Raw genomic sequence first — 14,961 nt, forward strand, 5'->3', positions numbered from 1 at the left:
GCATTGGAACTCTGAAGTAACAATGCTATTTGCTCTATAATAAAGCAAAGGCAAAAGTAATAAATGCCCCTTTTAATTTATGTGCATATGTTTTAATATTTTACACCAGAGCATGTAATTGGCATTAATTGGCCTAAACCAATAAAATGAAAGAAATTCAAGCAATTTGAATGCTGTAAAATTACAACTCTTGCTCAGGTTAGCAAAAACCAACAGTGGAATGTCTTTAAAAAACAGAAACATCTTATATCTGTAGTAACTGACCATAACCAGGTCTGCCAAGAAAAACAGCAGCAATTGATAATAGAAAAATGAACAGAGCTGTGAATAAAAATGGTAAAACAAATGTCATTTGAATCACTAAAAAAAACTTCACAGTGCAGGGTTGAAGTTATCACATCTACTGTTCTTAGTGAGTCTCTCTCTACTGCAGAATTATGAACAATACACTGCAAGATGCACATTTCTTAGGCTGGGTACACACTACATAAAATTTCTCCCGATGCAACATCTTTAATGATTTAACAAACAAGAGAAAAGAAAGTCCCGATCAGCATGATTCATGTGTATACAAGTTTTACAAGATTTACCATCAGATCTGTGCTCTTCATCTGTTATAACCATCGACTGAAAAGATTGTCACCCTACACACTCCACAGAGATCTATGGACACTGCCAGTCATGAGTACATAAACACTGCAAAATTGGCATGACATCGTTCCATCGTTGAACGAGATTCCTGGTGCAGTTTAAAAATCAAATGAAACGATACAATGTGCTTTGGACTGATTATTGTTCAGTGAACACACAAGCGCTCGTTTATCGTGTGATTGACCAAATAAATGACTAAAAATCCTGTAGTGTGTACCCAGCCTTAAAGGCCAGTTTACAATCTGTTTAATTTTTCTTGAACAATGTGTTAAGGACAGATGAGACGAAGATAAACATCTACCAAAGCAAGTTGAGAGTGTGCAGAATGGCACAAAATGCAGGTGATCCAATGCTTACCACTTCATCAGTGACACAGTTCAGAGGTAGCGTCATGCCTGCCTCTGGAACCGGCTCACTCATAGGGGGAGACTCAATTTCAGCTCAACATTTCTCCGGGACAGTCCGTGGAGATACAAAAAGGCAATGTTCAAGCTGAAATATCAGCTCATTTTCCCTTTTCCCCATAGAGGTGCGCAGAAAAATTAGAAGAGATTCCTTACCATAATACCTGGCAATGTGCGCAGCCAGACATCGAGGCAATGTCCGGACATCGAGGCAATGTCCGGAGGCACATGGCTGCAAATTAAATCTCTACCATTATATGGATGGAGTAGTAAAGGATTGTGCCTGCAGAATGATTTCAGAAACTGTACAGAAAAGTTTTGTCTTCTTTTGTACAAGAAAATGCCTCCAGACTCATTCGCTTCATCCTGCAGCAAAAACCCATACACACATCCAATGCAACCAAGGAGTAAAGCCTTAGACTGGCCCAACTCACTCTCTTGATTTAAATCTAATTGAGCATGGATGTAGCTTGCTGAAAATGATACTGAAATGAGATACCATCCAAGACAATTGGCAAATTAAAATGGCTATAGCAAAATGTTTGGCAAAGTATCGCATAAAAAACTTAACACAGTTTTATGATTCAAACATTTAAAAAATAAATAAATAAATATTCTATCCTAGGGATAATAACACTAAAATGTCTAACAAAGCGATATTGTGTCCTTGAAATATTATACAATGTAGCAGCAATTAATACCTATCAATCAGTCCCTATGTAAATAAGCAGTAGATAGAACACCAGTGTTCTGCAACACAATTGCTTCCAGTCCCTTTAAATGTTACTGAATGCAAAACAAAAATTGAACATAAGTAAAAAAAGAAAATATAGTTGAAATATAAAAGGAAAATACAATAGAGGAGCCTGAAGCACACAAAACAGTAAGACAACATTAAAATGTGCCACTTGAACATAGATAAATTGTGACAATGGAGCTGACAGCAGAAGAAAGGCCTGTCAATTCAAAATAAGATAAATGAACCAAATCTAGCTCACTGAAAGTCAAGTGAAAGGCAGAAATCTCCGATGGATCAGACTGACAAAAAGAAAATGCACAGGAGATACAGAAATCCATAAACAGGAGCCTTTATTAGCCCATTTAGTTTAATGGAAAGAGACCATCTAGGTGACATGTGCTGACTTACAGGACCTCTTCTAGAAGAGCCGATCAGCTGTCAGGAGGCCGATAGATCTTGGAATGAAAGATTTATTTGTCATATTCCCTGTACCACACAGCTGTCTTTTATAGTACTGGAAAACTGTGCCCTTTGCAGTCACTATTACACAACTTCAGTTCTGTGGGACATAATGCATTATTTATTCATGTTCTTTTAATAATGTCCTAGTTGTGTGCTAGCCTAGTAGTAATGCTGTCATTATACATTACTGATTATCCTTTTTGAAATGGTGATCATTAATGACTCATTATGACGTACTGGAAAGTCACAACCTGTTGCGGACCTTACAGGCATTTAAAGGCGTGCAACTTTTTGGAAAAATAACTTTAATAGAGTAAAATCTTTTTATTGTTTGTATACTTGTGGTGTCACACATGCAATAGTATGTCATAAATGGATATTTAACTAAAAAAAACAACAGACTTACTTCTCCAAGCAGCGTTGAAGGAAATATATTGCTTTAATCATCACGTTAGTTGATGTCAATGATAGATACAATGGGGCTGATTCATTAAGGAAAGCAAGGCAAAAAAGGAGTAAGTTTGATCCTGGACAAACCATATTACAATGCAAGGAGTGCAAAATAGTTTAGCTTTATTTTTACACTAAAATTTAAAGTTGATCTAAGACATGCCCTACCCCAAGTATAAATCTGTCTCCACACTCCCCCTCCAATGCAACATGGTTTTGCCAAGGTGCAAAGTTATTTATTTTTATTTACTTTCCTTTCTGTGATGAATCAGGCCCGTTGTTTTTAATTCTCACACACATTTTCCAGAAAGATTTCAAAGAAATAAAACATATTCACATTCTGGCCTAAATAAGACACTATGGGGTATATTTACTAAAAGTGGAGATGTTGCCTATAGCAACCAATCAGACTCTAGCTGTCATTTTGCAGAATACACTAAATAAATGATAGCCAGAATATGATTGGTTGCTATAGGCAACATCTACCCTTTTTAAAACCCGCAGTTTAGTAAATATACCCTTATATCTATTATAGCCAAATACTTATATCTGGATTTTTAACTTTGTTTGGAAAATTTAAAAAAAAATCCAATTTAATTAGATAGGGGGATTTATTGTGTAGTTTCTTCATAATAACCGCCTTTTAAAAACAAGACATGTGTATCAGATGTAAATACAAGATTTGCTCATCAGAAAGAATGATGTCCGGGCAGTTTGATACCGGTCCCAAAAGAATACAGCCACATGGAATGGAAACTTCAATGGAATTCCACTGGCAATTATTTGCAAAATTGAAAAGTTGTATTACAGGGCCTTCTTCGGAGGACCGGCTTAGCACTAGGTGCAGCACGTTGCACAAATAGTGAGAGTCATCCAACCATGGGTGTGTTTCTCCTGCCTAATGCAGTAAAGCTCTCAATCAACATATATATATTAGTGATACAGGCACACTTCAGGTGATGCACACATGAACACCTTCTTCCTTTTGACTTTGCTTTTGTTGTTAGGAAGGCAAAGTAATTCATAACATAAAGTTGCACACATTTTCTTGTGACCCTAAAGCTAAAGTAACATAGATCAGCTCTGTAGACACCGGCCACTGTCTGACATCAGTCACATTGCATAAAATTATAAACAGATTTAAATGGTTTACACTCCTCCCACAACCCTTGATGGGCAGATGACACTCCCACCTTGCCATTAAAAGGGATTTCTTTGCAGGTGTTCTGATTACAGACACAACCTGTCAGCCTGCTGCTAGCTGTAGAAAAAATGCTTTTTAAACCACTTCAAAATATGCAAGTTACTGTAAGTCAGACTCTATTACGTGTCACACATATATTCTTCATCTGTTTCTCTTTAACCTAAGTAACTGTGTAACGATGTTTGCAGCCATGTTCTGCAGATTGCCAGTTAAATACCTAACTCCTCTCTTACGAGCCTGTGCAAAACCACTCACTTTCTCGCTATATCTATCTATCAATGTATATTTCAAACACACCCTTGATGAATTTGCTAAACGAAAGGTGTAGGATGTTACCCACTTGTGTACCGACCCAGCTAAAGTCTGACTACTGGCTTGTATATCTGCTCACCCATTGGAATTCACGTAATACAACCAGTATCCTGACAGGATGCTTGCTCAAGTCTTGCAATGGACTCTGCCGAAGATATACCTGATAAGCAGCGCATGGAAAGTTTAGCCACCATGCTAATCGAATGCCAGGCGGAGCTGAAGGGCAGTTTTATCACTCTCGAGTTACAGGTTAAGCAAGAAGTTGCCTCGCAAAAGCCTTGAGATGCACATAATGGCTTCCAGGAATTACTAACTAGGATGTCTCAACATGAAAACCGTATTACAGAGTTGAAAAATAGATCACCGCAATTGCCTGCAGCACTGTCATCCCCAGCTGCTCTCCCTCTCACACCAGCTCGGTTTGGAGGGGACCTTCAAAAGTTTTGTGGCTTTACTCAATGCTGCTTAAGAACACTGCCCTGCCATGGGCTTCTCCCTATAATGAAACTTCTAGTCCGATATAAGTGATATTTTGAGGACTTCCTCAAAGTGATGAAACAAACCTTTGAAGATCCAAATTGAAAGGATACTGCTGAAAAAGCATTATTGAATTTATGTCAGGAAAGATGCTCAGTAGTAGAATATACTGCAGATTTTTGAAGATGGGTCCTTGACACTACATGGAATCCTGAGGCGTAGTTGTCTGTTTACCATAAGGGACTGTCTTTGACCACCAAAGATGAATTAGCACAAGCAGATGCACCCACCAAATTTGAACTTTTTCTCAACCATTGCATTCCCACTGATACTCGACTGATTGAGAGACAACAAGAGAAAAGGGCCTCAACTTGGACATACCCCAGTTATCAATGCAGTTACCAATAATAGATTGGTTAACTCCAAGAAATGTTAAAGAGGTACCAAAGGTTCATAGGATTTGCCGGCTTCTATAGACTTTTCATTAAGGATTTCTACAAAATTGTGACATCAATCATTCAATTACTGTAAACAACTTAATTAAGGAAAGAATTATCAGGAAAGACATAGGCAAGTCTTTACTGTATTACAGTATATTTAAGGCTGGCTACCCACTGGCGTTAGGAAACCCGGACGTCAAACTCAACTGACCATCTTGTGTTCACTTGTAGTTGAGGAAAAGTAAATATAGCAGACAGCATCCAAAAGATGATGATACCAAACATCAGTGGGGGGGGCAACCAGGTATGGAGTCATTAGAACCAACATCCTAATACCAATTTCCATGCTTTTGCTAACGTTAATGTTTCATTTTTACACCACTGAGAATAAAGGAAAAATCTCTTATCTGGAAAACTCTGACTCCAAAGCATTCCTGATAATTTATCCCGTACCTGTTATTTAATGAGCCCCATTTAATGGTCATTTATTGTTTATTTACTTTAATTGGTTAAAAGATTAGTGTGGAACATTCATTAAAAATGGTACATGAAAAAAATGGCAGTGTTGCTAATAGCAACCAAATGGTTGTTTTCAGTTTTTATACTGAACTAGAAAATGACAGCTAGCATCTGATAGGTTGCTATGGGGAACACCTCCTTTATTCTGTACCAGCTTTTATAGTTTTGCTACACAGTGTTTATTTTTTGTCTTTTCAAAAACAAAACACAAAGACTATTTGAAGGAGGGATTATTATCCCTTTGTGACCCTATTGGTAACCGGAGAAAATGTTTCAATCTCATCCTCATATCATTGAAATGAGGATTCCAGGGCAGGAGGAGGCGGAAAGCTACAGGCATGTTTAAGGGGAACCCTGTTAAAAACCATACTTACCAAATTTGTACCCCTCTCCTCCAATAGATCATGGAGGGGAGGTCAAGTCTGAGGTCGGGGGGGGGGTGCATCGAATTGCGCTATTTTAGCCCCGCATTGACGCAAATGTCAGTTTGCTGTGGGTGGCCAAAATGACGTGATTCACCACGAATCGTGTCATGGAGGTTCCCATCCTTCAGTAGGATGTGGGCGAGATGCGGGAAAAATGGCCTGCGCTCCCGAAAGTCCGGGAGACCTACCCGGAAATTCGGGAGGGTGGGAGAGTATAGTTAAAAATAAAGAAGAGTTCTCCTGGTTGTTCTTAATCCCTTGTTACATTATCTGCACATTTGTTCGTTACAAGAGTGGCTGATCCACGGAAGCAATCATCAGGCTGCTGGGAATATTGGCTTTCAGCGCCGTAACCGAAACTTTTCTAGTAGGAGTGAGTGAGTTAGCGGGCAAACAGAGACTATGCAGAAAGAAGATGGGTTATGGGTAACATCATTGCCGGATTCCACTATACGGTACCCGTACTTACATTACTTGCATGCATTTGAGATTCATTTGATAAGAGACTGGATGTTGTCATGTGCTGCTGATTTACCTATGCTCTCCACTCTGCTTATTTATCAAGTTATATTTATACAGCCACTCTGATATTGCTATTTTTCACTGACTTTTGTTTAGAGATAATTATCTGCGAGGATTGTTGGTGGATTGGTCCCAACCTATTGGTTTTGAGTATAAACGGTGATTGCAGATTTTTTGGATACACCCATCAATTATATGCGCACAGTGTGCCGTTAATATATTATCAAGAGGATTTATCAAGGAGATCCAAGAACAAATAAGGAGACTCTCACCTAAATCTACCCGATCAAACTAATATGATATATTCTTAATATTCAATTTAATTTTTAGGTCAGTGCACTGATCAGTTATTATTATGAATGTGATTGTTCATTTTTATTTATTGAAGTTTAATTTTTATTGTTTTAGTGTTTATATTTAATAAACTTGTTTATTTTTTGCACAATTTCACGAACTCCATATTATTATCACTGTGATAGTGATGGTGCAGTTTCCAGCGCTGTAAATTGTTCTGTATTAAAAATAAAGATTACTTGCTGCTGGAACATGTAGTGTATAAAGCACCCACCACCTATATACAGTGGAGTTGATTGCAGCAATTTACAAAGAAGAAGTGACATTATGGAGGTGCTCTATGGCATAACATTATTAAGATTGTCTATTTATATACCGGCAATCATATCACGCAGTGCTGTACAGAGAACATTCGTGAGACACTGGTTCTATCCAAGTTTCAAGAGATATATATATATATATATATATATATATATATATATATATTATTTTTTAAAAAAATACAAGATACAGCAATTGGCGCTTGTAACAAATCACCAATAGTCCAGTATAGAGTCTATATTCTTTTCAGTAGACACTTCCCATGTGCAGGCAGCTGCCAATCCTCTTTACCAAGCGGTGTAGCATGGAAATAACCTTTAAAAGAAAAATGGAGGAGGAGGCGCACAATAGTGTAGTATATTGATATAATATTGGGATCACACAAGAACCCACAGTAGGACCGGAAACACCAGTGGAGAGGAAACCAGGAAACAAAAACTGTAATATAACATCCAATGTGTAGATGTAGAATACAAGTTACAGCTTATTCTCAAACAGAGTCACAGTGAGTGAACTCGCAGAATTTCCATATATTAAACACCCAGGACACACTTATGCAGATGTATGCGTACCAGAAAGCAAAACTTTTAAGCTTAAGCTTAATCTATATACCACTCCGTGATTGGCTGGTGCTGTAATCCCGTCGTGCACCGCTGGAAGGTCGGCTGAATGGCGGCTCCTTAATAACATCTGACAGAGGAGAGGAGACTAAAGGCTGACAGTTATGTATCCAGTCGTGTGACCCGTTTGTGACCAGATGAAGGATATCTACGTACACAAAGCTTAAAAGTTTTGCTATCTGGTACGCATACACCTGCATAAGTGTGTCCTGGGTGTTTAATATATGAAAATTCTGCGAGTTCACCCACTGTGACTCTGTTTGAGAATAAGCTGTAACTTGTATTCTACATCTACACATTGGATGTTATATTACAGTTTTTGTTTCCTGGTTTCCTCTCCACTGGTGTTTCCGGTCCTACTGTGGGTTCTTGTGTGATCCCAATATTATATCAATATACTACACTATTGTGCGCCTCCTCCTCCATTTTTCTTTTATATAATATATATATATATATAAAAATACAAGCAATGAAATCTTTGTATGTAGGGTTAGTACGAAGCATCTCACCAGCAGAACAGTGTAGAAGCCGGTCTGTGCCTCCCACTGCTTGAGCTGCTCCGCGGCTGGTTTCAGCACTGTTGAATCTTGGCTGCTTGCCTGTGTCAGGACCTGAATCACAACGTTGCTGGCACTATTCAGATCCATAAGGAACCTGTATGGGAAACAACATAGTCATTATCATCTTTATTTACAAGGTGCCACAAAACCCTGCATCGCCGGACAGTCGCAAACTAACAAATCAAACACAAAAAATACATTGAACATAGATACAGAACAAGGACACACCAAGTTGATGAAAAAGGTGCAAACATGAGACAAGGTAGAGAGTGCCCTGCTCGTGAGAGCTAACAATCTACATAAACCTCACAATGTAAAGTAATTTAAAGTGCAGCTGTCATAAGAGTTTAAAAAAAAAATCTAACTTTAATAGTACACCCTAATCATCATCATTTATTTATATTGCGCCAGCAAATTCCACAGTGCTTTACAATTGGGAACAGACACAGCAATAAAACAATACTGGGTAATACAGACAGACAGAAAAGTAAAAGGGCCCTGTTCGCAAGCTTACAATCTATGGGACAATGGTAGTTGGTACATGGGCTGTGTGGTGACTTAGTGGTTAGCATTTCTACCTCACAGCACCGAGGTCATGAGTTCTATTCCCGACCATCGCTTTATCTGTGTGGAGTATGTATGTTCTCTCCGAGTTTATGTGGGTTTCCTTCGGTTTCCTCCCACACTCCAATAACATACTAGTAGATCCACTGGCTGCTATCAAATTGACCCTAGTCTCTCTGTCTATGTGAGTGTTTGGAATTTAGACGAAGCTCCAATGGGGCAAGGACTGATGTCAGTTCTCTGTACAGCGCTGCAGAATTAGGGGCGCTATATAAATAGCTGATGAGGATGATGACACGAGGTTAAGTCTACATATTGCATTTCGGTCCAGCCAGAGTGCAAAGGTAAAAAGTGATCAGCATGCTATATGATCCAGTAATACAGCAATGTTGGTCTGGGGTCAGAAGGTTGTTGTCTTGTGTGAATTGTATGAAGGGTGGTAATAGTATAACCTAGTGAGGTTAAGAGGGTGGTTGAGAAACATTATAAGCTTGCCCGAAGAGGTGAGTTTTCAGAGAACGCTTGAAGGTTTGTAGACCAGAGGAAAGTCTTTCTGTGCGAGGGAGGAAATTCCATAGAGAGTGTGCAGCTTGAAAAAAGTCCTCTAACGGGAATGGGAGGATGTAATGAGAGTGGATGAGAGACGAAAATCTTGTGCAGAATGGAGTTGTCGAGTTGGGAGATATTTTGAGACAAGTGAGGAGAAGTAAGTAAGTTGGTGCAGTTTTGTTGATGACCTTGTAGGTTAGTAGAAGAATTTTATATTGGACATAACAATTAGTAACGCGGGACAACACACATGGCGAGAGATTAGTAGAGGATAGATAAATTTGACTATCATCCGCAAAGAGAAGATGCTGAAATCCAAAGGAACTTATTAGTTTTCCTAGAGAAGTGGTATAGATAGAGAGGACCTAAGACTGAGCCTTGTGATACCCTGATTCAGTGGTTCCCAAACTTTTGCAGTTCGCGGCACCCTTAGTCTCCATAATTTTTTCAAGGCACCCATCTAAAATAATTACTGAGCAGTCCTGTTTTAGAAGTAGTTGAGTCAAAAAAATGTAATAAGTATTTAGGTCAGGACAGAAATACTTAATTTAGTTGTATGCAAAAATGCCCTCTCTGCATCCAGACACGCTGCCCCCTCTGCATCCAGACACGCTGCCCCCTCTCACGTTGCCCCCTCTGCCCTCTCTCACGCTGTCCCCTCTGCCACGCTGCCCCCTCTGCCCTCTCTCACGCTGTCCCCTGCCACGCTGCCCCCTCTCATGCTGTCCTCTCTGCCACGCTGCCCCCCTCCTCTGCCCTGTCACGCTGTCCCCCTCCTCTGCCCTCTCTCACGCTGTCCCCCTCCTCTGCCCTCTCTCACGCTGTCCCCCTCCTCTGCCCTCTCTCACGCTGTCCCCCTCCTCTGCCCTCTCTCACGCTGTCCCCCTCCTCTGCCCTCTCTCACGCTGTCCTCCTCCTCTGTCACACTGTCCCCCTCCTCTGCCCTCTCTCACGCTGTCCCCCTCCTCTGTCATGCTGTCCCCCTCCTCTGTCACGCTATCCCCCTCCTCTGCCCTCTGTCACGCTGTCCCCCCTCTTCTGCTCTCTGTCACGCTGTCCCCCTCCTCTGCCCTCTGTCACGCTCTCACTCTGCCCAGTCTGCTGCGCGCCAGCCATAGAAAAAACAAAACACAAAAATTTACCAATCCACGCGGCGCCGGGACCCAGCATCCTCCTCACTCACGCAGCTTGTCACTGAATGTCGATATTCAGTGACAAGCTGCGTGAGAGAGGAGGATGCTGGGTCCCGGTGCCGCATGGATTGGTAAGTTTTTATGTTGTTTGTTTTTTCTATGGCTGGCCAGCAGCACCCCTGTGACAGCGCCGCGGCACCCCTGAGAGCCGCGGCGCACACTTTGGGAACCGCTGCCCTAATTCATAAAGGAAGCAGAGCAGAGGCAGATCCAGATAAATGCACACTGAAAGAGCCATTAGAAAGGTAGGATGAGAACCAAGATATGACAGTGTCTTGAAGACAGTGTCAAATGCAGCAGAGAGATCAATGGGAATTAGAAGAGAGTAATGACCTTTAGTTTTAGCAGTGATCAAATCATTGACAACCTTAGTCAACCCAGACTCTCTGAAGTGGATGAAAGCCTAACTGAAGAGTATCCAATAGGATGTTTGCAGAAAGGCAAGGAGTTTTGGCAAGTCTCTCTAGAAGCTTGGAGGGGCATGGGAGCGTTGGGATGGTAATTTGAGAGAGAGTTTGGGTCAGATTTTTTTTTTTTTCACAATATGAGTAATCACTGTGTGCTTGTTTAATGACGGGAACTTACCAGTACAGAGAGAGATTACAGATTTTAGTTAGAGGTAGAATGAGCACAAGAGACAGGGACCTACCAATTTGTGAGGATATAGGATTAAGAGGACAGGAGGTAGAGTAGGAAGATAAGAAGAGAGTAGATACTTCATCTTCATTTGTGGGATCAAATGAAGAGAGGGTGTCAGAGGGTGCTGGGAAGGAATTGAGCTGTCTGCTTGTCGAGGAAGATGATATAATTTCTAGACTGATCTTATCAATCTTGTCCTTGAAGTAGGAAGCAAGATCCTGGGCACTGATAGTAGACGGAGGGTTTGGGGTGGGAGGGTTGAGAAGAGATTTAAATGTGTTAAAAAAGAGCTTGGACTTAGAAGCCTGAGCATAGATGTGATATTGGAAGTATGTTTGTTTTGCAGTGTCCAGAGCATTTCGATAGGAGTGGTAGATAGAAGTATATGTGAGGAAATCTTTGGAGGTACGAGATTTACGCCACTGACGTTCTGCTTTACAGGAAAGTTTTTGAAAACTTTGTGTTACTTTAGTGTACCACGGATGACATTGAAATTGACGTGGATTATGAATATTTGCTGGAGCCACTTGAACAAGGGCTGTTGCTAGGGTTTAGTAAAAATGAGGAACTGCCACATCTTGGGAGGAGAATGTAGAAAATTGGGAGAGAAGGTGTTGGGGAGAGGTGGAAAACTGTTGAATATTAATAGATTTAATATTCCTGCAGCTGTGAGGATGCTTGGTAGAGTTTGACAGCAGGGAGGTTAAAGAACTGGAGGTGAGCAATTAGCTAATAAGGTGATGATCCGAGAGGGTGAAAGGTGTGTTAAGGATATCAGAAACTAAGCACAGTGTAGAGAAAACAAGATCAAGGCAGTGGCCATCCGGTTGAGTAGAGGATTCAACCCACTGGGAGAGGCAGAGGAAGGAGGTTAGATAGAGTAGTTTGGAAGCATAATTGGAACGAAGATTGCAATGGGGATATTGAAACCATCCAGGATGATGGTGTGGATGTTGGAAGATAAGAAGTGAGGGAGCCTAATAAAGTCTAATTGTTATATTTATCAACAAATATAAGATTTGTGGTAAAATTAACAAAGGTGTGCCCCTCCCTCTTTCTCCCATGACTGCAGTACATAGCGATTAAAGTGAAAGCTAAGTGCTGCTAAGTGGTTAGCACTACTGCTAACCACTTAGCAGCACTTAGTGGCTAAGTGGTTAGCACTTCTGCCTCACAGCGCTGGGGTCATGAGTTCAATTCCCGACCATGGCCTTATCTGTGTGGAGTTTGTATGTTCTCCCTGTGTTTGCATGGGTTTCCTCCGGGTGCTCCGGTTTCCTCCCACACTCCAAAAACATACTAGTAGGTTAATTGGCTGCTATCATAATTGACCCTAGTCTCTCTGTCTGTCTGTGTGTGTGTTATGGAATTTAGACTGTAAGCTCCAAAGGGGCAGGCACTGATGTGAATGATTTCTCTGTACAGCGCTGTAGAATCAGTGGCGCTATATAAATAATTGGTGATGATGATGCTTCCTTGTTGACGCACAGTGAGGCAAAGACTTTTGGAGGATGGCCTGGTGTTATGAAGGCCAGCAAAGAAGCTACTTCTCTCCAGGAAAAACATCAGGGACAGACTGATATTCTGCAAAAGGTACAGGCATTGGACTGCTGAGGACTGGGGTAAAATAATTTTCTCTGATGAATCCCCTTTCAGATTGTTTGGGGCATCTGGAAAACGCTTGTACAGAGAAGGAAAGGTGAGCGCTACCATCAGTCCTGTGTCATGCCAACAGTAAGGTATCCTGAGACCATTCAGGTGTGGGGTTGCTTCTAAGCCAAGGGAGTGGGCTCACTCACAATTTTCCCTAAGAACACAGCCATGAATAAAGAATGGTACCAAAACATCCTCCAAGAGCAACTTCTCCCAACCATCCAAGAACAGTTTGGTGACGAACAATGCCTTTTCCAGCATGATGGAGCACCTTGCCATAAGGCAAAAGTGATAACTAAGTGGCTTGGGGATCAAAATATTGACATTTTGGGTGCATGGTCAGGAAACTCCCCAGGCCTTAATCCCATTGAGAACTTGTGGTCAATCTTTAAGAGGTGGGTGGACAAACAAAAACCCACAAATTCTGACAAACTCCAAGCATTGATTAGGCAAGAATGGGCGGCCATCAGTCAGTATGTGGCCCAGAAGATGATTGACAGCATACCAGGGCGAATTGCAGAGGTCTTCAAAAAAGAAGGGCCAACATTGCAAATATTGACTATTTGCATAAACTTAATGTAATTTTAAAAATAAAGCCTTTGACACTTATGAAATGCTTGTAATTTTACTTCAGTATAACATAGCAACATCAGACAAAAAAGTCTAAAAACACTGAGGCAGCAGACTTTGTGAAAACCAATACTTGTGTCATACTCAAAACTTTTGGCCATGACTGTAAACAATCATGCAGGTGGTCTCCAGGCCAAACATAATTCTAAGCAGCCATAGATGATACATGAATGTATCAAGGATATACGTACAATGGAAGAAAATATCATAGCAATTTATTAGTTAAAAATAATAATTATAAAAATAATTTCTGTGATAGAAGCATCTTATGTAATGATGTTTAATCCAGCACTTCCACTAAGCAAACATACAGTTATGCTCACCCAGTATAGTTTCACATGAATAAACATTCTATTGTGTTTAGAAAACCTGTTGTATAAACAAATGCACACTGTATTGATACACAATAAGAAAAACTAACAAAAAACTGAACAGCAACAACAGAATGTAACACATACCAGATGACACATACATAACCTCTTCATTAAAAGTATAAAGAGATGTATTGCCCAATAACTACTAAGTTCTATCTACATCTAGTAAAAGTCAAACTTTCTATTTCACTGATACACATTTAAACATGAAACAATACAGACAAAAGAGAACAAAGTGTAACAAATGGATCAAAGAGTTTTACTTCATTGCCCAATATTTAGGACACTGGCAAATTCTTGTAAGTTTTAGGTCTATGTACATTTATTAAGTTCCGGTGAATAATTACTACGATTCAGTGCTCAAAGGGGTGCATCTAAAGTGATCTAAAAGTGCCCCCACACTCGTGTTTAGTTTTAAACTGGGAGAGCGCTGTTTAGTGTTCTTCATTTTTCTTGATAATATTTATTAAGTTCCAGCCTAAAAAGAACTAGTTGTGTTTATATATGGAAATATGTGCTGTAACTTGTTCTATCAAAGTATACATTTTAATTTCACATGTGATATCAATGCTATTTCCCTTTGCACTTATTATGAGCTTGTTGGTCGTATGCCACAGCTCAAAGTCTTACTGATGTATGAACCAGATCTAATTCCAATTCTGCAGCTCTCAGTAAGGGTAGTATACATAGCAAACATTGCTGCTAATGGAACACTTTATTTACTAAGCCCAACAAGTTACTTAAAACAGCCTTCAAATTGAAAGCAACACAGGATAAACTGAGCTTTTTTTAAAAAAAATAAAATCAATAATACACATTGGACTATAATGTTTATCTTTAGTTTAAACCTGGACAGTTACTGGCACTTGATGAGAGAAGCCTTTAATCTTAGTAAAACAAACTAGAAGAGAAAGTTGTTTTTATTATTATAATCATTTGTTTAAGTACTATGGTGATAG

General features: G+C 40.1%; 1 protein-coding gene across 2 annotated transcripts in view; it reads right to left on the bottom strand.

The window, feature by feature from the left end:
* IPO11 (importin 11) overlaps positions 1-14,961 on the bottom strand; it is a 336,682-nt gene that overhangs the window by 320,889 nt on the left and 832 nt on the right. For both annotated transcript variants that reach the window (XM_075182983.1, XM_075182973.1), the window contains exon 2: positions 8,350-8,494. In XM_075182983.1, the coding sequence (XP_075039084.1) occupies positions 8,350-8,494 (145 nt within the window). The remainder of the gene's footprint in view (positions 1-8,349; positions 8,495-14,961) is intronic.

Source organism: Mixophyes fleayi, chromosome 1, assembly GCF_038048845.1.
Source record: "Mixophyes fleayi isolate aMixFle1 chromosome 1, aMixFle1.hap1, whole genome shotgun sequence".
In the NCBI taxonomy this organism is placed as follows: domain Eukaryota; kingdom Metazoa; phylum Chordata; class Amphibia; order Anura; family Limnodynastidae; genus Mixophyes; species Mixophyes fleayi.